The sequence below is a fragment of the Salmo trutta genome, chromosome 15 (assembly GCF_901001165.1).
Source record: "Salmo trutta chromosome 15, fSalTru1.1, whole genome shotgun sequence".
NCBI lineage: Eukaryota > Metazoa > Chordata > Actinopteri > Salmoniformes > Salmonidae > Salmo > Salmo trutta.
The window spans coordinates 36,764,983-36,792,729 of NC_042971.1; the positions used below are offsets into that span (position 1 = coordinate 36,764,983).

The 27,747-nt window shown below is 43.5% G+C and overlaps 1 protein-coding gene across 4 annotated transcripts; it reads left to right on the top strand.

Annotated features, from left to right (window-relative positions):
• The first annotated feature begins 4,230 nt into the window (after positions 1-4,230).
• LOC115148910 (SAM domain-containing protein SAMSN-1) lies at positions 4,231-26,535 on the top strand. Of its 4 annotated transcripts, none has more exons than XM_029691214.1 (6): positions 4,231-4,464; positions 13,648-13,783; positions 18,586-18,722; positions 18,978-19,187; positions 19,427-19,577; positions 25,349-26,535. In XM_029691214.1, the coding sequence occupies exons 1-6, from the start codon at positions 4,402-4,404 to the stop codon at positions 25,369-25,371; spliced, it is 720 nt and encodes a 239-aa protein (XP_029547074.1). In that variant the 5' UTR covers positions 4,231-4,401; the 3' UTR covers positions 25,372-26,535. The 4 variants fall into 4 exon arrangements, with proteins under 4 accessions (XP_029547074.1, XP_029547077.1, XP_029547075.1 ...); XM_029691215.1 differs by lacking the exons at positions 4,231-4,464; positions 13,648-13,783; positions 25,349-26,535 and adding exons at positions 7,545-7,749; positions 7,955-8,153; positions 19,973-20,469; XM_029691216.1 differs by lacking the exons at positions 4,231-4,464; positions 13,648-13,783; positions 25,349-26,535 and adding exons at positions 7,792-8,153; positions 19,973-20,469.
• The last annotated feature ends 1,212 nt before the right edge of the window (positions 26,536-27,747 follow it).

A 27,747-nucleotide genomic window follows, 5' to 3' on the forward strand; every position in this document is an offset into this window, starting at 1 on the left:
CGGGCTGCGGACCGTCGCTGGAGGCTCCGGACTGCGGACCGTCGCTGGAGGCTCCGGACTGGGGACCGTCGCTGGAGGCTCCGGACTGGGGAGCGTCGCTGGAGGCTCCGGACTGGGGAGCGTCGCTGGAGGCTCCGGACTGGGGAGCGTCGCTGGAGGCTCCGGACTGCGGACCGTCGCTGGAGGCTCCGGACTGGGGAGCGTCGCTGGAGGCTCCGGACTGGGGAGCGTCGCTGGAGGTCAGGACTGGGGAGCGTCGCTGGAGGCTCCGGGCTGAGGAGCGTCGCTGGAGGCTCCGGGCTGAGCAGCGTCGCTGGAGGCTCCGGGCTGAGGAGCGTCGCTGGAGGCTCCGGGCTGGGGAGCGTCTCTGGAGGCTCCGGACTGGGGAGCGTCGCTGGAGGCTCCGGACTGGGGACCGTTGCTGCAAGCTCCATGCCATGGATCTTCTCTACAGGTTCCGTGCCATGTATCATCACTAGAGGTTTTGTACCATGTATTATCTCTACAGGCTCCGGGCCATGGATCATTCCTACAGGCTTCTTGCCATGGATTATCCCTACAGGCTCCGGACCATGGATAATCCCTACAGGTTTCTTGACATGGATTATCTCTACAGGCTCCGGGCCATGGATTACCTCTGGAGGCTTCGTGCCATGGAACATCCTTACAGGCTCCGGGCCATGGATCATTACTACAGGCTTCGTGCCATGGATCATCTCTACAGGCTTCGGACCATAGATTATCACTGGAGGCTTTCTCGTGGAGCTGGAACAGGTCTCACCGGACTGGAGAGACGCACTGAGGACCGGATGCGCAGAGCAGGCACCGGACAGATCAACCAACAGATCAACAAATGTTCTCAGGTGACTGGGCAGTAGTGGAGGCTGTTGAGGGGAGGATGGCTCATAATAATGGCTGGAATGGCGCAAATGGAATGGAAACCATGTGTTTGATGTATTTGATACAATTCCACCAATTCCGCTGCAGCCATTACCACAAGATCATTCTCCCCAATTAAGGTGCCACCAACCTCCTGTGCTGGACAGACACCATGAGGTATAGATAGGCCTACTGCTCTGCTGGCCAGGTTTGGCAGGGTGGTAGGGGTAAGGAAGAGGAAGAGGTAAAAGTAGGCAGTGAACGAAGCATAAGAGACGTCAGGTGTGTGTCTGTGGCGGCAGCCACATAACAGACACTCGTCGACTTTCATGGCATGTGAAGTTTTCACTTGACAACTTGAGAGTACTAGGCATTACATAATGCACACTGATATTATGGACACTGAAAGCCTACCCATATTATTCTGCTGCAGACTGGTGATGCGGGGGCTGACATCTCTGAATCTAAGGGAACGCTGAAGAGGTTCCAGAGGCTAGTGAGAGTGAAGAAGGGAAGCCAGATGGGACTAGATGATGGAAAGACTGATAGCAATGGTTCTCATGAGTTCAATGAGTTCTCATGGGTGCACCTCGGCACAAAAAGCAAAGACAGAGCTGCCTGCCTGCCTCTTACAGAACAGATCTTATGAATTCAAAACCCCTACAATTATAGGGTGAACTCTTGTTCACAAAGCTAATGATTTTATCATTCTTTAGAGATTAACTGACGTATCATCCCACAAGGCCATAATCAGAATCTATGAATGAATAGGCCTACAAAGCCCCTTATTTCTCTTCTTGTCCAGGTCACTTGGCAGACTCTGTGTTCAGTAATGACAGTCCCGTCATTACCTGCATCAGGCTGGTGAAGAAGACAGAGAAGAAGACCTCTAAAGCTGCCAATACCATCACCACAGAAGCAGCAGACTAAGGAGACCAATGGGAAAGCTGGGGAAGGACCTTGGAGCACTGGGGTTCACGACCACCACTGGGGCCCCACAGAAGTCCCTCCACCCTGGGACGTCCTCTACCACACCTGCCACCAGGCCCCAGGCGAGTCCTGGAACTGTGGCTTCGACTTCACCCTGCCCCGAGCAACAGCCTGGGACAACTTTGAGAATCTGGTCCAGGAACTTGACAGCAAACAGTTGCCCCCAGATTTCTTGCTCCAATGGGTCATCCGCTTGATCACAGATCTTGACATCTCAGAATCCACGGTAAGATACAGTTCACTTAAAGCGGTGTGTCCCAAAACCGGGCCTCGGGTACCCTCAACAGTACATACAACAGTACAAGCACACCTGATTGTACTTGTCAACTAATCATCAAGCCCTTGACAAGTTGAATCAGGTGTTTTTGTCGGGGCTACAACAAAAATGTGTACTGCTGGATGAAATCGTGGACAGGAGTTGGGAAACACTAACTTAAAGGACCTACAATTAGGGTTGCACAATTCCTGGAACTTTCAATAAATTCCAGGGTTTTCCCAAAATCCCAGTTGGAGGATTCCCGGAATCAGGTGGGAATAAGCAGGAACTCCGTAATCTTCCAACCAGGAGTTCTTGAAAACCAGGGAATTTATTAAAAGTTCCCGGAATTTTGAAACCCTAGATATGATAGAGGTACTGTGGGACAATGTGGGACTGGTGTCCTAAGAAATGATTGCTTTGTAGGGCACACTTAACAATGACAAATAAATTGATATCCATTTTTATTAAGCATTATGATTTCTATACAAAATAATTGCTGTAATTGAACACTACACAGGGAAAATTATTATTAAGGCAAACTTAAGGCCTTAGTACCGGGTCGGACCCCCCTTTGCCTCCAGAACAGCCTGAATTCTTTGGGGCATGGATTCTACAAGGTGTAGCGTTCAAACATTGTTCAATTGGTATCAAGGGACCTAATGTGTCCCAGGAAAACATTCCCCACACCATTACAGCACCGCCACCAGCCTGTACCATTGACACCAGGCAGGTTGGGCCCATGAACTCATGCTGCTTACGCCAAATCCTGACTCTCTCATCAGCATGACAGAACAGGAACCGGGATTCGTTGGACCAGGCAATGTTGTTCCCCTCCTCAATTGTCCAGTGTTGGTGATTGTGTGTCCACTGGAGCCGCTTCTTCTTATTTTTAGCTGATGGGAGTGGAACCTGGTGTGGTCGTCTGCTGCAATAGTCCATCCGTGGCAAACACCAACGTGTTGTGCGTTCCGAGATGCCGTTCTGCACACCACTGTTGTACTGCACCGTTATTTGCCTGTTTGTTGTCACGTTGGTATGAATGATTTGGGAGAAAGGCCCAGGAATGCGTAATATTTTTTTTTATTTCACCCAAATTATGGCATGCAGTGTAAATGCACGGGGACGAAGACCAAACAAACAATACAAAACACAGGGTAGAAACCCAAACAAAAGAGCAAGGAGTACCTCGAATAAATAACACAAGCGCAAAATGATTAATACACGGGACATGACCCGTAATGATCTGGGAAATCCACAATCGCACAAAAGCCAAAACACACAGCACAGGTACTCACACGCACCAACGGACATTGTAACAATAATCGACAGGACACTGGTAAACCAAGGGCACACTTATACAATTACTAATCACTGGGAATAGGGGCCAATTGTGCGTAATGAAAGTTCCAGAGGGATCCGTGACATTTGTGGCCTGCCTGTTAGCTTGCACAATTCCTGCCATTCTCCTTCGACCTCTCTCCTTAACTATGTGTTTTCGCCCACAGGACTTGTTTGTCGCACCATTCTCGGTAAACCCTAGACACTGTCGTACGTAAAATGCTAGAGGCCATCTGTTTCATTCCACGCGCAAAGTCGCTTAGGTCACTCGTTTTGCCCATTCTAACGTTCAATCGAACAGTATCTGAATGTCTTGATGCCTTTATATAGCAAGCCACGCGACTCACTATCTGTAGGAGCAAAACAAAAATGTGAACGGGTGTATATTTTGTATTCATTTAACAATGATTTAACTTAGTAAGGTAATAGAGCTGAAACTGCAATAGGCAGGATTTGTGGAATTCACCCCTTCCTGTGTTCACCAGTCTCTTGGCCACTTCCTCATCAGTAGTTTTACTGGTTACAGTGAGTTGCATTTAACTTGGTGCATTGTCAAAAAGTGTCATGTAGGCAACAGTTTGTGACATTGATTGAAAAGTCTTTCAACTTTCATAAAATGATTTTACCATACAACAACAATCCAGCAGTCATCAATGAGGCTTTCTTGGTGCGCTGAAGATGTTTCAGTGTATGCAGCTTGTTGACGAAACTTTACACATTCCACCTAAAAGTACAACACATTCATGCCTTTGACTACAGATAAACAGACTGTGTAGATATAGTCACATCCTGCTTGACATAGAGGAAATCTACCTGCTCTGCAAAACTGTTGCGGTATAGTTGGTTGTTGATATGATGATTGGTCGAATAGGCTACAGCACAGTTGTTTTTTATCCAAAATAAAAAGGGTCCAGCGGTAATTCAGATTAAGCACAATGCTTCAGAGGAAACTGTCAAATGTCTCAAAAAAAGACCCAAAGAGCAAGACTAAACCAAAGGTGAGATCTTTTCAATGTCAGGTTTTTGGGGGGTAAAATTTGCTTTCGATTTGCTACTATCCAATGTAATAACAAAAAACAACATTTTATATGTCTAAGTCGTTGGGCATTTTGCTTGACATTTTTAAACTGTGTGTATTACAATAAATTGAAACGCTCTAAGGCATATTTGTCCAAACATTGGGCTGTATTATGCACATCAAATCAAATCAAACTTCATTTGTCACATGCGCCGAATACAACAAGTGTAGACCTTACCGTGAAATGCTTACTTACAAGCCCTTATTAACCAACAGTGCAGTTCAAGAAGAGTTAACAAGAAAATATTTACCAAATAATCTAAAGTAAAAAATAATAAAAAGTAACACAATAACATAACAATAACGAGGCTATATACAGGGAGAACTGGTACCGAGTCACTGTGCGGGGGTACAGGTTAGTAGAGGTAATTTGTACATGTAGGTAGGGGTGAAGTGACTATACATAGATACTGTAATAAACAGCGAGTAGCAGCAGTGTACAAAACAAATGGAGGGGGGTGGGGGGTCAATGTAATAGTTCGGTGGCCATTTGATTAATTGTTCAGCAGTCTTATGGCTTGGGGGTAGAAGCTGTTAAGGAGCCTTTTGGTCCTAGACTTGGTGCTCTGCTACCGCTTGCCGTGCGGTAGCAGAGAAAAGAGTCTATGACTTGGGTGACTGGAGTGTTTGACAATTTTATGGGCTTTCCTCTGACACTGCGTATTATATAGGTCCTGGATTGCAGAAAACTTGGCCCCAGTGATGTACTGGGCAGGATATTAAAGATGAAGATTCACTCAAAAGATTTGAGTTCATTATAAAAGCAATACTAGCATTTGCTGCTCTTGCTATTTGACCATTATTTCTATTAGATAGCTTTCCCCAGTAGGAGATGGTGACTGCAGCCGGCCAAGGTTCACGGTTCAGTAATGGTCAGATGGTCAGTGTTGGGCCACAAGCCAGGGTTTAATGTAGCAGATGTTGGGCGAGAGCCTCAGAATTAATCTAATGGGCCGCCAGTGAACAACGGATCATTGCTTTTCACTATCTCTCCATTTTAATGATGCTTTTGCCGATTATCTTTCAATTAGATTATCTTCAATTAGATGACAGGTTTTAGGGAGATCAGGAGGACTAGAATGTGCTAGAACAGTGGTTCTTCCCACACGTCACGTGTATCTCTATGGCCACAAGCACTGACCATGGCACAAACGGTTCACCCTTTTTGTTGGCAGAGAGATAATTGTACAGGTTTAAAGCTTATTTCCTGCAATTCTGTCCATTTTGCCATGGACAGATGTCATTTTCTTTGCCATTTAAAAGCACATTTCCTGCAATTCTACACATTTTGCCATTTCTTATTAGTGTTCATGTGATATCTGAGTGACTCAAACATTACAACAAAATCAGTGGGTAAAAAAACCTAGCTAAAAAACATTATCTGACATGATATAGTTGATCTGGACATTTCTGATGTTATAAATAGATCTCCAAGGTCTGCAATGACTGACATGACAAGAAGAAAACAGCTGATACACTAGCCGATTTTACCCAAATGTTTTTTTTTGAGGGGGGGGTCAGTGCACCCTTGCCAACCCCTCGTGTCTCCCCTAAGAGGCTCGCCCCACTCTGCTAGAATAATAAAATTCATAACAATAACAATATTATATATAACAGGAAAACAACACTGAACAAATAAAGTAGCAAAATAATAACAAAATACTATAATATTCAATGTATTAATTTAGATTTAGCATAATATATACAATCTATGGAAAATGGGATGATACAAACCTCATTAGCTGCAGTGAAGCTGAGCACCACTCAGCACTCATCCATTACTATCCAGTAGTTCTCATAATGCTCATGAGTCAAAACTGAAACTGCAGTTACATCATCAAATCCAACCCTAATCAAATGCAACATTAGATACAATTCACTACAAAAAAAATCAAGAAAAATCTTAATCCAGTGGATAAAATGCCTTAATAGAGCCTGATGGTAATACAGACAGTACTATGTAAATACATGACCAGACGAACAGCAGATTAGATGGTTTACAGGGTATAGGCCTACAGACATGACTGCTCGGAGTTCTACATAAACACGGCAGCCAGACAACATGTGTCCTGCTGTTACCATCCAAAACACATTTTAATCCGTTAATCTCCCATCTCACCCAGCGCTCCAACAGCTTTGGCCGATTTGACACCTTCAGACACCAACCAGCCCCAGTGAAGCCAGAGGAAAATGGCGATTCTTCAGTACGTGAATCATATGTCTGATTTTGTCGGCTATTTCAACCAGTAATTCCTTATAAGTGACACTGTAAACTCCCTCTGCATTTGGGCATCCGCTTTCTTTTCGTTGAACTTACATTTCACTCTTTTGACTTTTATCCGAGGTCTGTCCCTACAGGCTCCGAGCCATGGATCATCACTACAGGCTTCGTGCCATGGATCATAGATTATCACTGGAGGCTTTACTTGTGGAGCTGGAACAGGTCTCACCGGACTGGAGAGACGCACTGAGGACCGGGTGCTCAGAGCAGGCACCGGCCATACTGGGCTATGGAGGCGCACTGGAGGGAGAGTGCGAGGAGCAGGCACAGGACATACTGGGCTATGGAGGTGCACTGGAGGAAGAGTGCGAGGAACAGGCACAGGACGTACTGGGCTATGGAGGCGCACTGGAGGAAGAGTGCAAGGAGCAGGCACAGGACATACTGGACTATGGAGGCGCACTGGAGGGAGAGTGCGAGGAGCAGGCACAGGCATACTGGGCTCTGGTGGCGAACTGGCGACACAGTGCGTAGAACTGGCGCAGGATATTCTGGGCCATGGAGGTGCACTGGAGACCAGGAATGCTGAGCAGGCACACTCCTTGCTGGCTGAGTGCCAACTTTAGCACAACAACGGTGAGGAGCTTGCACTGAGCGCACCGGGCTGTGAGTGGGCGACACAGTGCGCATCACCGCATAACACAGGGATTGTTGGCTCGGTAAGCACGGGGAGTTGGCTCAGGTCTTAAACCCGCCTTAGCTAATCTACCCGTGTGCCCCCCCCCCCCAAAAAAAAATGTTGCCGCTGCCTCTCGGGCTCATGTTGCTTTTTTGCCCGTTCCTCCAGTATCGCCGTTCTGCCCTCGCTGCCTCTATCTCCTCCTGCGGGTGGCGATACTCCCCCGGCCTTGTCCAAGGTCCTGCCCCATCCAGGATCTCTTCCCAGGTCCAGTCCTCTAATCCACACTGCTTGGTCCAATCGTGGTGGGTAGTTCTGTAACGGGCGTCATATAGAGGAGACCAAGGCGCAGCGTGTTGAGTGCTCATCGTTATTCTTTAATGAAAATGAACACTAGACAAAATAAACACTACGGGAGTCTTGACGTAATTCAAGTAGTTTTTGTGCCGCGTCTCTCCCGGATACCGGAGAATCTAACACATTCCTCACCTCTACCATGAAATCTTCCAGATGGTGACAAATGGCAGATTGCTGCTCCCAAACTGCCGTAGGAGAGCAGGAGAGCGCCCTTCCCGACATTAGCGTAATAATATACGCTATCTTCGACCGGTCCGAAGGGAACGAAGATGGCTGCAGCTCAAAAATAAGGGAGCATTGAGAAAGAAAACCCGTCAGGTTCCAGGATCCACAGAATATCGCTCCGGAGGAGGTAAGCGGGGTTCTCGGGGAGCCGGGGTAGGTTGTAGAAACCCACAACTGATAGTAAACAGGTTACTGGGTGGTTGGGAGGTCTCAGAGGTGGCAGGCTGCCTATGAGCTAACTCACTGATTCGCTCCATGATAGCCTTGAACCCTTGGTCGTGGCATTCCGTCATGGAACGAAGCCCTTCCAAAAGGTCCAGCAGTAGCTCCTCTCCCTGCAGGGAGACAGCGTGGCGGAGCTGGTCCAAGTCTGCTGGGTCTGTCATGGCCAGTTCGTACTATAAGGGCACAAGGCAAGACCCAGATGCAGACACGGGAGGCAGATGGTTTAAGTCTTTGATATTTATTAACAATCCAAAAGGGGTAGGCAAGGGAACGGTCGTGGACAGGCAAAGGGTCAAAACCAGTTCAGAGTCCATGAGGGACAGTGTGGCAGGCAGGCTCGAGGTCAGGGCAGGCAGAATGATCAGGCAGGTGGGTACAGAGTCCAGAAAACAGGCAAGGGTCAAAACAGCGAGGACTAGCAAAAGAGAATAGAAAAGGCAGGAGCACGGGAAAAACATGCTGGTTGACTTGGAACATACAAGACGAACTGGCACAGAGAGACAGAAAACACAGGTTTAAATACCCAGGGGATAATGGGGACGATGGGTGACACCTGGAGGGGGTGGAGACAAGCATAAAGGACAGGTGAAACAGATCAGGGTGTGACACTCAGATCCTCAAAAGGTTCTATAGCTGCACCATCGAGAGCATCCTGACTGGTTGCATCACTGCCTGGAGTGGCAACTGCTCGGCCTCCGACAGCAAGGCACTTCAGTAGTGCGTACAACCCAGTACATCACTGAGGCCAAGCTTCCTGCCCTAGTCATAGACTGTTCTTTCTGCTACCGCACGGCAAGTGGTACCGGAGCGCCAAGTCTAGGTCCAAGAGGCTTCTAAACAGCTTCTACCCCCAAGCCATAAGACTCCTGAAAATCTAATCAAATGGCTACCCAGACTATTTGCATTGCCCCCTCCCCCCCTTTACTCGGCTGCTACTCTCTGTTATTATCTATCCAGAGTCACTTTAATAACTCTACCTACATGTACATATTACCTCAATTACCTCGACTAACCTGTGCCTCCGCACATTGACTCTGTACCGGTACCCACTGTATATAGTCTCGCTATTGTTATTTTGCTGCTGCTCTTTACTACTTGTTACTTTTATTTCAAATTCTTATTCGTATTTTTTAAACTGCATTGTTGGTTAGGGGCGTGTAAGTAAGCATTTCACTGTCTAATACAATTTGATTTAAAGTCGCAAAGAAAACAGGAGCTGCCTCCACTATTCCAGCACCATTTCAACTTCAGCATCATCAAATCACCTATGCGTAGTCTAATACAGTGACAACTAAAAGATACCAAAAAATATTTTGTCCAATCAAGGTAAGCTAAATATGATGTGGCTGTCCATGGTTTTGATTTATGTGTGTGCGTGCATTTGTGAAAGTAGAAAAAAACATGTTGACCCTATGCCATCCTCCTCTCTTTCATGTTGAAAAAACGGTCTATGACTCTTTCATACAGTAAACACTTTCAGATTTTGTTATCCTAGGCTACCTGCTAAAATGGTTGCTCGTAAGCCTAACTTCCTTTCATGGGCAACAATGTGCCAGGCCAGCCAGTTAATATTAGCCTACTACATCTAGCTACATATTGAACTTCCATTCTCTCAGTGGCACAATGTATGAATTTATGGTTGGATCAGAATATAATCATTGGCCAGTACGAATAATTAAGTAAAACCACAAGTCCAAATCCCAATATCCATCCATGGAAATGGCCAAGTTTTTTTCTGTCAAATATGTTTTGCTCTCAATGTGATTGGAGTGAAGCCAAATCCAAACTGGCTTCCCTTTAAACTTTTTTTGGTGTGCCGGGACCATTCACAGTTGAGCTCACTCAGTTTAACACAAAGCTTATATACTTTTTTTAATCAAGGGAGGCCAAATGCTCACTGGCTCCCCCTGCATTCAATGCTACAGGCAGCAAACCATTTCATACTATTTTGGACCAGACAGCATCAGATAGATGGCCTACACACAAAGATCAATCAATCAAATGTATTTATAAAGCCCTTTTTACATCCGCCGATGTCACAAAGTGTTGTACAGAAACCCAACCTAAAACTCCAAACAGCAAGCAATGCAGATGTAGAAGCACAGTGGCTAGGAAAAAGTCCATAGAAAGGCCGGAACCTAGGAAGAAACCTAGAGAGGAACCAGGATCTGAGGGGTGGCCAGTCCTCTTCTAGCTGTGCCGGGTGGAGATTATAAGAGTACATGGCCAAGATGTTCAAACGTTCATAGACGACCAGCAGGGTCAGATAATATTATTCACAGTGGTTGTAGATGGTGCAACAGGTCAGCACCTCAGGAGTAAATGTCAGTTGGCTTTTCATAGCCGATCATTCAGAGTTAGAGACAGCAGGTGCGGTAGAGAGAGTCCAAAACAGCAGGTCCGGGACAAGGTGGCACGTCCAGTGAACAGGTCAGGGTTCCATAGCCGCAGGCAGAACAGTTGAAACTGGAGCAGCAGCATGACCAGGTGGACTGGGGATAGCAAGGAGTCATCAGGCCAGGTAGTCTTGAGGCATGGTCCTAGGACTCAGGTCCTCCGAGAGAGGAGAGAGAGAAAGAGAGAGACAGAAAGAGAGAGAGAGAGAAGGAGAAAGACAAAGAGAGAGAAAGAGAGAGAGAGAATTAGAGGGAGCATACTTAAATTCACACAGGACACCGGATAAGACAGGAGAAATACTCCAGATATAACAGACTGACACTAGCCCCCCGACACATAAACTATTGCAACATAAATACTGGAGACTGAGACAGGAGGGGTCGGGAGACACTGTGGCCCTGTCTGACAATACCCCCGGACAGGGCCAAACAGGCAGGATATAACCCCACCCACTTTGCGAAGCACAGCCCCCACACCACTAGAGGGATATCTTCAACCACCAACCTACTACTCTGAGACAAGGCCGAGTATAGCCCACGAAAATCTACCCCACAGCACAAACCCAAGGGGGGTGCTAACCCGGACAGGAAGATCACGTCAGTGACTCAACCCACTCAAGTGACGCACCCCTCCAGAGACAAGAGACAGAGGGGCGCTGTTTTGCTCAATCGGATGCTTTCTCCGGTGAGATAAATTCAGCCTCTTGCGAATTGAAGGAAAATTATGAAACACAGAGAGACGAAAGATGCATTATTTTTTCTTGGTACATTTTTTGGGGAAGCCTGGCTTCCCTTCACATCCATGAATACATGTCACTATGAACAAGTTAGCCGACTCCCAGGCTTTTAGCCCAAAGACCTTGTCGTAGCGTTTGCTGTCATCGGACGGCAGGTAGCCTAGTGGTTAGAGCGTTGGACTAGTAACCAAAAGGACAAGGCAGTTAACCCACTGTTCCTAGGCCGTCATTGAAAATAAGAATGTGTTCTTAACTGACTTGCCTAGATAAAAAAAATGTGAAGACTATTATATTATCAAATCAAATCAATTAAATTAACTAGGAAGTCGGGGCACCACAGGAAAATGTTGTTTATAGAGTTTCAATTTCCCGAATATAACTCTTCAGATATTTTATTATCTTATCGATTACATTCTTCTAATAATGTATTGTTACCACATCAGTCTCATTCCTGAAAGTCGCAAACCCTTGGATATCTGCACGAACCCTAAAATAAATCATGAATCAGCGATATACAGATTGGCTTAATTATTTATTTACTAACTAATCAATCACAGAATTACATAAACATTACATAAACACACACACATTATACATTGGTTACTGACATGATACATTGAAAAGTCCCAAGTGGGCTAAGCCGATATGACGGCTTGGTAGACAAAGAAAAGGGGTGGGGCCAGCTCAAGAGTGGGAAACTCAGAGTGGACCCCCGTACATACACTACCCTCATGGAAATGCTTATACTTTGAACATGAACAACCGCTCATTCGAAAATAAATTGCAATTTACATATTTATGAGTGTATGCCTTTGTTGTCCCTCTCTGCGATCGCCGGTCTGTCTGCTGGATAGAAAGTCTCTGGTTTGACCACCAGAGATCAAAGTCTTTCGGAGTTGTAGCTTGTTGTAATGGATACGTCAAACTACCATCCGGTCGAACCGGTTCCGTTTACCAGACTAAAGTACTTAAACAGCTGCAGCCTGAATAATTGTTCTTTAGTTTGTACATTTCTTAGCCATATCAATGTGGGAATGATCTCCACATTCTCTGGTCTTGTCCTTTGGTAGAGTTGCCAACCATTTCAACATGTAGCGACAGCTTCCATGTTTTCTGGTCACTAGAGTAGTTTGAACCACTTCACACACCAGCATCACCCGGCATGTTTTGGTCAAGAGTAGTAGCCATTTCAACGTGGGGACCCTGTCCCGGCGTTATCTTGACCAAATGTAAATTTTGTCACAAGTCCTTTTATTCTGGAGTAGAAAAGGGGGTGTTCCATGACGCCGATGTAAATGTCTGTGCTCACGGGGTGTAGTCACTAACTAGTTAAAACTTTACATGAAAAACCATGCTCTAATTTAGAAGGCTAACATCACATTTAATCTTTTCAAAAGTAGTCCCGTACTCAATCAGTAATTTTATACAATATTCAGATGTAAATCTGGTAACTGAGAAATATACACATTGAGAGAAACAGTTATGTTGTTCTGCTGTGGTAGTTACATTACAAATTAGTAAGGAATTCAACACGATTGTTCTTTAAGTACCCACGGACAATTTCAACTGGTTGGAATACTGAAATATTGCTACAATATTCAAACTTTTGAGGTTACCGTACTGCAAAGTCTTTCTCTTTCTCTGTGGTAACAAAGGGATTCTCAACCTTCATTTTGGCCCTAGTGGGGTAAAGAGTTTTAGGTATTTATGACCGTCATAAACATTTGGTGGGAGAGAGAGGGCTATGATCCTCACCCAAAAAGGGCATGTCGTGACAACCAACATGTCCAAACATCACTGAGTCAGAACAGGACAAAGACTCATTACCACATCACCTGGTCACCAAGTGATTTGTGGAGCTAAAAAGAAGCAACTCTTCTCTCACAGAGAGGACCAGGGAGGTACAGTCAGAGCCTATGGTAGATTACACACACTTCCTGGCCATGTCAAGTCTCAGTAATAAATGGCAAGGCAGCTATGTGTGGATTAAGGACTCTTGGCAGAAGAGAGGAGAGGAGCTCTTCTGTGCCCTTACATAAACTGCCTGGGATACTGAGCCGCTTTGGCACATGAGAAATTAAACACGGAATAGCTTAGAGCCCTGGCCTGACCCAGCCCTCTGATTGGTTTAGCTTTTTCCTGTTCTTCTTCCTCAACTTCCACGCTGTGAGATAAGATGAGATGGGGAGTGACAGCATAAGAAGAAAAGAAGGGCAAAGAAAATAATAAAACGTGACCTTATCTGTTGTTTTTTACTGTGTAGGTTGACAGGACAGAGAGAGATGAAGAAGGAGAAGGGGATATTGTTAATGGCGTCCATTTATTTCCAAAAGGACACAGAGTGTCTAGTCACTCCCTTGAAAGTCTCTACAGTCTCAACAGTGGACACAGCAATTCCAGTAAGCTCCTTGGGCACACAGCCAAGACCTTACTGAACTAATTAAGTTCCATTTCACTCTCTACTAATGCAATTTTAGCTTACTCTGCATTACAGTAAAGCATGCTACACATTGTGGTTGATAAAAATCTAAGTATGGAACCCAATCTACAGTTGAAGTCGAAAGTTTCCATACACTTAGGTTGGAGTCATTAAAACTCCTTTGTCAACCACTCCACAAATTTCTTGTTAAAAAACGATTGTTTTGGCAAGTCGGTTACGACATCTACTTTGTGCATGACACAAGTAATTTTTCCAACAATTGTTTACAGACAGATTATTTCACTTATAATTCACTGCATCACGATTCCAGTGGGTCAGAAGGTTACATACACTAAGTTGACTGTGTCTTTAAACAGCTTGGAAAATTCCAGAAAATGATGTCATGGCTTTAGAAGCTTCTGATAGGCGAATTGACATCATTTGAGTCAATTGGTGGTGTACCTGTGGATGTATTTCAAGGCCTACCTTCAAACCTAGTGCCTCTTTGCTTTACATCAAGGCAAAATCAAAAGAAATCAGCCAAGACCTCAGAAAGAGGGAGCAATTTCCAAATGCCTGAAGGTACCACGTTCATCTGGTACCACGTTCATCTGTACAAACAATAGTATGCAAAAGTGCAAATCAACCCCAGAACAACAGCAAAGGACCTTGTGAAGATGCTGGAGGAAACAGGTAAAAAAGTATCTATAGCCACAGTAAAATGAGTCCTATATTGACATAACCTGAAAGGCCGCTCAGCAAGAAAGAAGCCACTGCTCCAAAACCGCCATAAAAAAGCCAGACTACGGTTTGCAACTGCACATGGGGACAAAGATCGTACTTTTTGGAGAAATGTCCTCTGGTCTGCTGAAACAAAAATAGAACTGTTTGGCCATAATGACCATCATTATGTTTGGAGGAAAAGGGGGACGCTTGAAAGCTGAAGATGTCATAGGCGTCGTTAAGGACAGACCAAGGCGCAGCGGGTATAGGGCTCATTCTTACTTGTTTATTTAAAGAGAACACTTAAACAAAGAAAAAACAAACAACGGCAAACAGTTCCGTAAGGTTCACAGACTATAACGGAAAATAACCACCCACAAAACCCAAAGGAAAACAGGCTGCCTAAGTATGGCTTCCAATCAGAGACAACGAAAGACACCTGCCTCTGATTGGAAACCACACTCTGCCAAACCTGGAAAACGGAACATAGAAAATGAAAACTAGAACTAAAATCCCCTAGACCAAAACCCCCAAAACCCCCAAAACAAACACCCCCCTGCCACGCCCTGACCATACTACAATGACAAAAAAAACCTTTGCTGGTCAGGACGTGACAGAAGAACACCATCCCAAATGTGAAGCACGGGGGTGGCAGCATCATGTGGGGTTGCTTTGCTGCAGGAGGGGCTGGTGCACTTCACAAAATATATGACATCATGAGGCAGAAAAATTATGTGGATATATTGAAGCAACATCTCAAAACATCAGTCAGGAAGTTAAAGCTTGGTCGCAAATCGGTCTTCCAAGTGGACAATGACCCCAAGCATACTTCCAAAGTTGTGGCAAAAGGGCTTAAACCAGTTAAGGTGTAGGGGGCAGTATTTTCACGGCCGGATAAAAAACGTACCCGATTTAAACTGGTTACTACTCTTGCCCAGAAACGAGAATATGCATATTATTAGTAGATTTGGATAGAAAACACTCTGAAGTTTCTAAAACTGTTTGAATGGTGTCTGTGAGTATAACAGAACTCATATGGCAGGCAAAAACCTGAGAAAATTCCAAGCAGGAAGTGGCCTGTCTGAGAATTTGTAGTTCTTCTTTTGATTCTCTATCAAAACTACAGTATCTGTATGGTTACGTTGCACTTTCTAAGGCTTCCATTGGCTCTCTAAAGCCTTCGGAATGTGGATTGAGGCGCATTATGTCTCTGGGCAGAGTATAGTAGCCCCGTTTCTCAGTGGTCTGCCTGGTGACCACGAGATTGGATATGCGCATTCACTTTAGCACGCTGTTTTTTCTTTTCCTCTTTGAATGAATACACTATTGTCCGGTTGAAATATTACCGCTATTTTACGAGATAAATACCATTTAAACAGTGTTTGACATGCTTCTAAGTACGGTAATGGCACATTTTGAATTTTTTTGTCTCGAAATGCAATCACGCGTTACCCTTTGGATAGTGACCTGAACGCATGAACAAAACGGAGGTATTTGGACATAACTATGGATTATTTGGAACAAAAACAACATTTCTTGTGGAAGTAGCAGTCCTGGGAGTGCATTCTGACGAAGAACAGCAAAGGTAATACAATATTTCTAATACTAATTCTGAGTTTAGTGAGCCCCGAACTTGGCGGGTGTCAAAATAGCTAGCCTGATGGCCGAGCTATGTACTCAGAATATTGAAAAATGTGCTTTCGCCGAAAAGCTATTTTAAAATCTGACATAGCGATTGCATAAAGGAGTTCTGTATCTATAATTCTTAAAATAATTGTTATGTATTTTGTCAACGTTTATGATGAGTAATTTAGTAAATTCACCGGATGGTTTTGGTGGGAATGCATGCTCTGAACATCACACGCCAATGTAAAAAGCTGGTTTTGGATATAAATATGAACTTGATTGAACAAAACATACATGTATTGTATAACATAATGACCTAGGAGTGTCATCTGATGAAGATCATCAAAGGTTAGTGCTTCATTTAGCTGTGGTTTGGTTTTTGTGACATATATGCTTGCTTGGAAAATGGCTGTGCGATAATTTTGGTCTATGTACTCTCCTAACATAATCTAATGTTTTGCTTTCGCTGTAAAGCCTTTTTGAAATCGGTCAATGTGGTTAGATTAACGAGAGTCTAAGTTGAGGACAGACGTTCCGCTAGTGGAACGCCTCACCAATATCCAATGGTAGAGCGTGGCGCGAAATACAAAAACCTTAAAAATGCTATAACTTCAATTTCTCAAACATATGACTATTTTACACCATTTGAAAGATAAGACTCTCGTTAATCCAACCACATTGTCCGATTGCAACAGGTTTTAACTTCTATGGGCTAGGTGGGACTTCTACTTCAACAACAAATGTTGTTTTGGTTCCAAATAATCCATAGTTATATTCAAATAGCTCCGTTTTGTTCGTGCGTTCAGGTCACTATCCGAAGGGTGATGCGCGAGCGCATTTTGTGACAAAAAAATGTCAAAATATTCCATTACCGTACTTAGAAGCATGTCAAACGCTGTTTAAAATCAATTTTATGCGATTTTTCTCGTAAAATAGCGATAATATTCCAACCGGGCAACGTTGTATTCATTCAAAGGCTGAAAGAAAAAAATGGAGTAGTCTCTTGAACGCGCATCTCAGTCTCACTGTCCCCAGGCTGACCACTCACAAACTCTGATGCTGTTCTTTGCCCAGAGACAGCAGACACCCCATTCCGCTTTCTGGCGGCTTTAGAGAGCCTATGGAAGCCTTAGAAAATGTCACGTTACAGCAGAGATGCTGTATTTTCGATAGAGATTCAACAGAAGGACAACAAATAGTTAGACAGGGCACTTCATGTATGGAATCTTCTCAGGTTTTGGCCTGCCAGATGAGTTCTGTTATACTCACAGACACCATTCAAACAGTATTATAAACTTTAGATTGTTTTCTATCCAAATCTACTAATTATATGCATATTCTCGTTTCTGGGCAAGAGTAGTAACCAGTTTAAATCGGGTACGTTTTTTATCCGGCCGTGCAAATACTGCCCCCTAGCCCCAACAGGTTAAACAATTTAAAGGCAATGCTACCAAATACTAATTGAGTATATGTAAAGTTCTGATGTGATAAAATGAATAAAAGCTGAAATAAATCATTCTCTCTACTATTATTCTGACATTTCACATTCTTGAAATAAAGTGGTGATCCTAGCTGACCTAAGACAGGGAATTTGTACTAGGATTACATTTCAGGAATTGTGAAAAACTGAGTTTAAATGTATTTGGCTAAGGTGTATGTAAACTTCTGACTTCAACTGTACTAAGGCATTGTCACGTCCTGACCAGTAAGGGGTAATTTTGTTATGATAGTTTGTTCAGGGCGTGGCAGGGGTTGTTTGTTTTGTGTGTTTTGGGTTGATCTATGTTATTCTATTTCTATGTTTAAATATCTAGTTTTTCTGTTTCTACGTTGGAATTGTTTGGGGTGGGTCTCTAATTGGAGGCAGCTGAAACTCATTGCCTCTGATTAGACCCCATATTTATGTAGGGGTTTTCTCATTGTGTTTTGTGGGTGGTTAATTTCTGTTTTGTATTACTTACCTGACAGAACTGTTTGGCTGTCGTTATTGGTTTCTTTGTTTCAGTGTTCAGATCAAAATAAATTCATGATGAGCACAAACCACGCTGCGCCTTGGTCTACTCCTTCAGACAGCCGTTACAGGCATGTTGTTGGACCTCAATTAACCCAACAAGGATGCCTGACAAACATAATAACAGTCAAAAGTCTAAACTGACAATGCTTCACTCACTGCCATACCTTTCATAACTTAATGTTCAAATCAGCAAGTAGGCTACCATTAGACCAGCATCAATCCTCATGAATAGACATTCATCGCATCAAGGAGCAGAAAACTCCCTCACTATGTAGCATGATGTACTACAGTACCCAAAATGCTCTGTGTAACACATTTGTCTTTGTCTTTGTAAATATTGATGTGAAGCCAAACATTATGATGTCGGTCTCCTACCAATCAAACTGTGTTGTGTGCTGCTCCCATGGTGGGTTGACCAGTGGGTCAGATGGCTTCAGTAACAGACAGTCTGAGGCTGGATGAGGAGCTGCCCTACACAGGCCAGTTCTGTGGCAGAGCCCGGGTCCACACAGACTTTGTCCCCAGTCCCTACGACACGGACTCACTTAAACTTAAGGTGATTAGCCTACTTGACTAAACCAGTTGTATCCTGATTCCTGACTGACTGAAATATTGCTGTGAATGTAGAATAATATAACATATTATGATAATTGTTATAGACTGCCTCTTTCTCAAATGTCAAACCTGTCATTCCACACATCTTCCTGGGTTTTTAAGCAGTTGAGATTGAGCCAATGTCTTGCAAAGTAGGTTGTGTAGACCTATTACATGTACAGTATTTCTCAAGTAAAAGGACCAATTCTTCTTTCAGGTGGGGGATGTGATTGAGATAATCAGCAAGCCTCCTATGGGTATATGGACAGGCATGCTGAACAACAAGGTGGGAAACTTTAAGTTCATCTACGTGGACCTCATAGTAGAGAAGGTTCCTGAAGAGCCTCAGAATATGAGGACACACAGGAGGAGTAGGAGACCCCGTCCCAAAACGCTACAGGAGCTCCTAGAGCGCCTCAATCTGGAGGTAGACTGACTCTCTTTCTCTCTCTCTTCTCTGTCTCTCTCCTCAAAGCGGTTACAAATAATCCCTTGCAAAAAAACAGGTTCCCTGCATTCTTTGGAAAAAATCCCCAGATAAATTGTATCTTTAGGGAACAATATGTTTCTGATGTCAATACAGTGCTAATAGACTGGTTTTAGTTGCATTTTTCATTGCAACATGGCGACTTGCTTACCGATTGGTATTGTTTATATGTATTGTAGGAGTATGCCTTTTCACTGTTCCTGAATGGCTATCAAACAGTGGATGACCTGAAAGAGCTGAAGGAAAAGTATCTGATGGAACTCAATGTGACTGATCCTGAACACAGACATCTTCTCATGGCAGCCATCGAGAGCCTCCAAGAACCCCAAAGTGAGTTAGGGTAGTCTTCCTCCTACTTAAATTTCCAGGTGGAATGCAAAGGCACTCAAGACAACACCCAGGCCTTTTGGCATTAAAATTGATAATTGAAACCAATAGAAACCCAATCTCCTTTAGGTGATGTACAACAGTGTTAGTTCTGACAAAAGCATATGTATTCAGCATTTGTATACAGATCGCCAAAGCAGGTAAGGAAGGATATACCATCAGCAGATGTGCTGTATCAGGGTTGTGGTACCAGGGACATAGGTAAAGAGGCTAATGATGTGACATTTCACATGTGAACAAATCACATGCGGTTTGCATACGTGTGAAGTTCCACATGACAACTTTTCATGACACAGACATGTGGTTTTCCAACATTTCACATGTACTTTTATAACCAGCAGGATTAGAACCCAGGTCTCCCACAAGTGAAGCTAATGTGTTGACCATTAGACTAAGAGGGTCAACACAAATGTTGAAGTTGCAGACGGGGATACCTCATCACATGACCATCAGCAAAAGCAACCATGACGAGTCATGTCTGCTACACTTTCACATGTTCCTTTTTTGTAATTTTAATGTCAAGTTTATCGCAGGATTTGCTGATTAATCCCAATTAATCGCAAATTCAGAATTTGCACAAATGTAAGATTTCTTTATAAAAAAAGCATTGCAAGAATATTAACGTCTTGATTTTGTCCAAAGTAACATTTAGCAAAATTAGGTTCATTGATGAGTACACTTTCTTTAACCTCAATGTCAACTTGTTTTGAAATTGCATTGTTGTTTATAGCTGTATAGATTATGTATTTTGGATATTTTCAGTATATTTTGAACGCTTTCAGACAATGCGATTAATCACAATAAAATGACAAAAAGTTAACTTGAGTTAACTGATTAACCAAATGTTTCATGTTAAACATGATAAATAAGGAGGCATCTGATACGCCATCTTTTTCTCATTGACTTGCATACAAAAGTTAGTTAGCTAGCTACTTAGCTTGGCTAAACTCATGTAAATGGTAAAAATCTCACCTTTTTTTACTTGTCAAAACTGAACTTATAAATAGAAAATGACAGTTAAACAAGTTATCTCTAGATTTTGAAAATGTAACCTTGCGTAGAAACTGTAAAACAGGATAAAATTTGGAGACACAGAGAGCTATCTTACCTGTTATTTTCATTCGGCATCTTCCAATGGTCACTGACCAACGTATGAAGAAGAGAGGCATGTGCCTGCCTGCAGCAGTAACAGTCTGAATGAATGGCTCAGAAATAATTGTAAAAAATCTTTAACACACTTGAAATGATAAAACTCAGGTAGGCTAAGTAGTAATTTGCAAAAAGAGTAACACTGTTTCACTGCCACATGTGAAAGTGAGATTTTCACATGTTCAGTTTGAAAGTGAGTTTTTCACATCATGGTAGAAGTAGTAATTAAGTTACTTTTTGGACCTGAATGCCAAAGATTTAGAAAATAGAGGTGCTCAAAGTTGACCCCATTAGCAAACCCCTTGCCTGATGACTCAAACTGAATTCTTCCGCTGCTCTGTCGTTCGCTACATACAGTGCATTTGGAAAGTATTCAGACCGCTTGACTTTCCACATTTTGTTACTTTACAGTCTTATTATAAAATTGATTGAATTGTTTATTTTTCCTTATCTACACACTATACCCCATAATGACAAAGCAAAAACTGGTTTTTAGAAATTTGTTCAAATTTATAAAAAATAAAAACTGAAATATTACATTAACATAAGTATTCAAACCATTTACTCAGTACTTTGTTGAAGCAACCTTGGCAACGATTACAGCCTCGATTCTTCTTGGGTATGACGCTACAAGATTGGCAAACCTGTATTTGGGGAGTTTCTCAAATTCTTCTCTGCAGATCCTCTCAAGCTCTGTCAGGTTGGATGGGGAGCATAGCTGCACAACTATTTTCAGGTCTCTCCAGAGATGTTTGATCGGGTTCAAGACCAGGCTCTGGCTGGGCCACTCAAGCACATTCAGAGGCTTTTCCCGAAGCCACTCCTGCGTTGTCTTGGCTGTGTGCTTAGGGTCATTGTCCTGTTGGAAGGTGAACCTTCACCCCAGTCTGAGGTCCTGAGCACTCTGGAGCAGATTTTCATCAAGGATCTCTGTACTTTGCTCCGTTCATCTTTCTCTTGATCCTGACTAGTCTCCCAGTCCCTGCCGCTAAAAATCATCCGCACAGCATGTTGCTGCCACCACCATGCTTCACCTTGTCAGGTCAGGTTTCCTCCAAACGTGACGCTTGACATTCAGGCCAAAGAGTTAAATATTGGTAACCAGAGAATCTTGTTTCTCATGGTCGGAGAGCCTTTTAGGTGCCTCTTGGCAAACTCCAAGTGGGCTGTCATGTGCCTTTGACTGAGGAGTGGCTTTCGTCTGGCCAATCTACCACAAAGGCCTGATTGGTGGAGTGCTGCAGAGATGGTTGTACTTCTGGAAGGTTCCCCCATCTCCACAGAGGAACTCTGGAGATCTGTCAGTGACCATCGGGTTCTTGGTCACCTCCCTGACCAAGGCTCTTCTCCCCCGATTGTTCAGTTTGGCCGGGCAGCCAGCTCTAGGAAGAGTCTTGGTGGTTACAAACTTCTTCCATTTAGGAATTATGGAGGCCACAGCGTTCTTGGGGACCTTCAATGCTGCAGACATTTTTTAGTAACCTTCCCCAGATCTGTGCCTCGACACAATCTTGTCTCAGAGCTCTACGGACAATTCCTTCAACCTCATGGGTTGGTTTTTGCTCTGACAACTGTGGGACCTTATATAGACAGGTGTGTCCCTTTCCAATCAATTGAATTTACCACAGGTGGACTCCAATCAAGCTGTAGAAAAAACAGGATGCACCTGAGCTCAATTTTTGAGTCTAATAGCAAAGGGTCTGAATACTTATGTAAATAAGATATTTCTGTTTTAAATTTTTAAGAGATTTGAAAAATGTCTAAACAACTGTTTTTGCTTTATCATTATGGGGTATTGTGTGTAGATTGCTGAGTAAAAAAAAAAAATATTTAATAAATTTTAGAATAAGGTTAATGTAACAAAATGTGGAAAAAGTCAAAGGGTCTGAATACTTTCCTTAGGCACTGTACTTCAGTCTGAGACTGCCATCATTGAAGTTGTTTGTGGTGATGTCAAAATATGGGTGGTTGTTCAAAACAATGTCATCAGCGATTGGATCATCTCTAACCAATCAGAGTGTCAAAGCCAATGACTCATTTTCAAAATGCCACTAAACCCACGTGGTGTTCCTGCTCTGGTCTAACCCATCGGTCTCTGGGACCAATCAGACAGTCTAGAATAGATTTCCATTCTAGAAATTGTCGGGGAGGTACTCAGATCCAGACTCATTGCGGAGAATAAACTAATGTCCGTGGGCGCCGCATAGCTTTTGGCCGGAGCAAGGATTATGCTTTCACATCAATTATCTAATATCGCCAGATGTCACATTTCTTTCTTGTTCATAATATATGTTGTAGCTTAGATCCTATTTGATGTATTTATTGATGGAGGGTTTCATTCAAATCAAAAGGGGTTCAGTCAGAAAGTAGTTGAATTCATATAGAAGACCCAGTAAAGACTGTCTGTATTAACAAAGTAATATCACTGCAAGAAGTGAACTTCAGAATGTAACATTAATGGTGTTCACCTCACAGTGTGCGTAAATAACAGGATATCAGCCATCTTGTACTGGCTAGCTAAAGAAGATGTTTTATACTATACAGTACCAGTCAAAAATGTGGACACACCTACTCATTGAAGGATATTTCTTTATTTTTTACTATTTTCTACATTGTAGAATTATAGTGAAGACATCAACACTATGAAATAACACATATGGAATAATTTAATAACCAAAAAAGTGTGAAACAAATCAAAATATATTTTATATTTGAGATTCTTCAAAGTTGCCACCCCTTGCCTTGATGACAGCTTTGCAGACGTTTGGTATTCTCTCAACCAGCTTCATGAGGTAGTCACCTGGAATGCATTTCAATTAACAGGTGTGCCTGGTTAAAAGTTAATTTGTGGAATTTATTTTATTCTTAATGCGTTTGAGCCAATCAGGGGGTAGAGGGGTAGGTAAGGTAGGGGGTATACAGAAGATAGCCCTATTTGGTACAAGAACAAGTCCATATTATGGCAAGAACAGCTCAAATAAGCAAAGAGAAACAACAGACCATCATTACTTTAAGACATGAAGGTCAGTCAATATGGAACATTTCAAGAACTTTGAACGTTTCTTCAAGTGCAGTCGCAAAACCATCAAATACTATGATGAAACTGGCTCTCATGAGGACCGCCACAGGAAAGGAAATCCCAGAGTTACCTCTGCTGCAGACAGCCTCAGAAATTGCAGCCCAAATAAATGCTTCACGAAGTTCAAGTAACAGACACATCTCAACATCAACTGTTCAGAGGAGACTGCATGAATTAGGCCTTCATGGTCTAATTGCTGCAAGGAAACCACTACTAAAGGACACCAATAAGAAGAAGAGACTTGCTCTGGCCAAGAAACATGAGAAATGGACATTAGACCGGTGGAAATGTGCCTGCTGTGTCTTTGTGAGACGCAGAGTAGGTGAACGGATGACCTCTGCATGTGTGGTTCCCACTGTGAAGCATGGAGGAGGATGTGTGATGGTGTGGGGTTGCTTTGCTGGTGACACTGTCTGTAATTTATTTAGAATTCAGCTTTACAGGTTTCTGCAGCGATACGCCATCCCATCCAGTTTGCACTTAGTGGGACTATCATTTGTTTTGCAACAGGACAATGACCCAACACACCTACAGGCTGTGTAAGGGCTATTTGACCAAGAAGGGGAGTGATGGATTGCTGCATCAGATGACCTGGCCTCCACAATCACCTGACCTCAACCCAGTTGAGATGGTTTGGGATGAGTTGGACCACAGTGTGAAGGAAAAGCAGCCAACAAGTGCTCAGCATATGTATTCAGCGTATTCCCCTGTAGCTCAGTTGGTAGAGCATGGCGCTTGCAACGCCAGGGTTGTGGGTCGTTTCCCACGGGGGGCCAGTATTTAAAAATGTCATAAAATGTATGCACTTCTACTGTAAGTCGCTCTGGATAAATGACTGTAATGTAATAAAATAATATATTTTTATTTGTTTAAAGCTTTTTTGGTTACTACATGATTCCATATGTGTTATTTCATAGTATTGATGTCTTCACTATTATTCTACAATGTAGAAAATATTAAAAATAAAGAAAAACCCTTGAATGAGTAGGTGTGTCCAAATGTTTGACTGGTACTGTATATGTAATCTATATACACTGCAAATACGCAAAGCACTGTTTATAGGCTGTAAAGAGACAGTTACTAGAAGGACATGAAAGGAAAGGCAGAGTCGGAGTCAGGAAACAACAGTGAGTGGTGCAAGACAAGTCAAGCTACTAACAGGAAATGTAATTTTCAGAGGTAAGACACTGTGGTATGGGCGCTGCACTAGCTTATCTATCTTGTTTTTCAAGCTTATGCAAACCTTTTTATCTTTTGAGCTTCACTTTTTGCTGTGGTAAGCAAATGTAACAGGGTCTCAGCTTTCACAGCCTACATAAATATCAAACATACATCTACAATAGGCATATTTCAGTGCTGGAGAGAAAGAGGAAACTTTGAAAAAAGCAATTTCTGCTACTCTGATATTGTGGGAGCATATCTGTGGCCATTACCTTTGAATAAATCAATATAAGTTCTCAAAGCCCCCATGCCCATTCCATTCTAGGTGATGGTCAGAAGGAGGGATAGTTGAACCAGGAAGCCAAGTCCCCGACTGAGAGTGTTAAAGCGGACCTGAACGACTGCCCCAGAGACTCTGGCTGTTACATCCCTTTTGACTGCTCAGACAACAGCAAGGAGGAGACAGACATCCACCTGCCAGCACTGCACCATCATCCTCCCATGGCTCAGACCTAACCTAACAATTATCGATGTGGATCGATGCAATTCACCCAGATCATGGTCTAATGTGAAAGCCCTTTACTGCATTACAAGAGCACTCCTCTTTGCTTTCATACTGCATTTAGTATCTGTAGCCTATGTGGTTGGCACTGCAATTGTTATGCATGAAGCTACTGTACACAATTTCCTGTTTCATTGAGTTGGTTTGGCTGCTGGTTTGTAAATGTTAATGATGATGTATCCCAAGCCTTTCAGATCACTGACATTGGACCTGTGAAATCATCGCAGTAGGCTAGGCTTTGTTTTTAGCACAATGTGCAATGTCAACTTTACTGTGTGTGGGTGTACAGTACAAGAGGTGCCTGTGGAAATGGGAGAGATTAAATACAGGCAGGTCACCCATGATACAAGTCAGTATTCAATGTCCATACATGTCTGAGGAGGTCGAGGGGGGGACGTTGAAACTGGCTCTAGGGGCAACAGAATGTGCTGTTATCTTTAAGTAGGTATTGTGGACAGAGATGGCAGATGTGCGTAAGCATCTGCCTGTGACTCCAAAGGTTGCATGTTTGAATCCAGCAATAGAAAGTTGTTTTTGATATTTTGCTTTAAGCCTATCCCTAACCTTAACCCTAACCTTAACCATTTGGCGTTAATGCCTAACCTTAATTCTTCTGAGTTAATAACTAAAACTTAACCTTGGAATTATACAGAGAAGTAACTAAACACTTTGACGTTTGATGTTTGGAATAACTTCAATATTTGATGTTTAAGAAACATGGATGAACGTCTAATTCTGATGTGCGACTGCGAGAGCTTGTTGATTAAATGAGGGTTTAAAGGATTTTTGTACTGTATCTTAGTTTTGATTTATGGTATTATTTAACATTTTGTTAAAGTGCTTTGAGAGTTAGTAGCATACTGTCCATTTCTTGAATGCTCTCCTTCATTAAAGCAATTGTTACACCAATGTACACTGCTCAAAAAAATAAAGGGAACACTTAAACAACACAATGTAACTCCAAGTCAATCACACTTCTGTGAAATCAAACTGTCCACTTAGGAAGCAACACTGATTGACAATAAATTTCACATGCTGTTGTGGAAATGGAATAGATAACAGGTGGAAATTATAGGCAATTAGCAAGACACCCCCAATAAAGGAGTGGTTCTGCAGGTGGGGACCACAGACCACTTCTCAATTCCTATGCTTCCTGGCTGATGTTTTGGTCACTTTTTAATGCTGGCGGTGCTTTCACTCTAGTGGTAGCATGAGACGGAGTCTACAACCCACACAAGTGGCTCAGGTAGTGCAGCTCATCCAGGATGGCACATCAATGCGAACTGTGGCAAGAAGGTTTGCTGTGTCTGTCAGCGTAGTGTCCAGAGCATGCAGGCGCTACCAGGAGACAGGCCAGTACATCAGGAGACGTGGAGGAGGCCGTAGGAGGGCAACAACCCAGCAGCAGGACCGCTACCTCCGCCTTTGTGCAAGGAGGAGCAGGAGAAGCACTGCCAGAGCCCTGCAAAATGACCTCCAGCAGGCCACAAATGTGCATGTGTCTGCTCAAACGGTCAGAAACAGACTCCATGAGGGTGGTATGAGGGCCCGGTGGGGGTTGTGCTTACAGCCCAACACCGTGCAGGACGTTTGGCATTTGCCAGAGAACACCAAGATTGGCAAATTCGCCACTGGCGCCCTGTGCTCTTCACAGATGAAAGCAGGTTCACACTGAGCACGTGACAGACGTGACAGAGTCTGGAGACGCCGTGGAGAACGTTCTGCTGCCTGCAACATCCTCCAGCATGACCGGTTTGGCGGTGGGTCAGTCATGGTGTGGGGTGGCATTTCTTTGGGGGGCCGCACAGCCCTCCATGTGCTCGCCAGAGGTAGCCTGACTGCCATTAGGTACCGAGATGAGATCCTCAGACCCCTTGTGAGACCATATGCTGGTGCGATTGGCCCTGGGTTCCTCCTAATGCAAGACAATGCTAGACCTCATGTGGCTGGAGTGGATCAGCAGTTCCTGCAAGAGGAAGGCATTGATGCTATGGACTGGCCCGCCCGTTCCCCAGACCTGAATCCAATTGAGCACATCTGGGACATCATGTCTAGCTCCATCCACCAATGCCACGTTGCACCACAGACTGTCCAGGAGTTGGCGGATGCTTTAGTCCAGGTCTGGGAAGAGATCCCTCAGGAGACCATCCGCCACCTCATCA

What these genes read in the sequence shown, in the direction of transcription:
- LOC115148910 (XM_029691214.1), top strand. Translation starts at nt 4,402, where the DNA reads ATGCTTCAGAGGAAACTGTCAAATGTCTCAAAAAAAGACCCAAAGAGC. An exon ending in CAGTGGACACAGCAATTCCA is followed by an intron (nt 13,784 to 18,585) that starts GTAAGCTCCTTG and finishes TGGGTTGACCAG; the next exon opens with TGGGTCAGATGGCTTCAGTA. An exon ending in CGGACTCACTTAAACTTAAG is followed by an intron (nt 18,723 to 18,977) that starts GTGATTAGCCTA and finishes TTCTTCTTTCAG; the next exon opens with GTGGGGGATGTGATTGAGAT.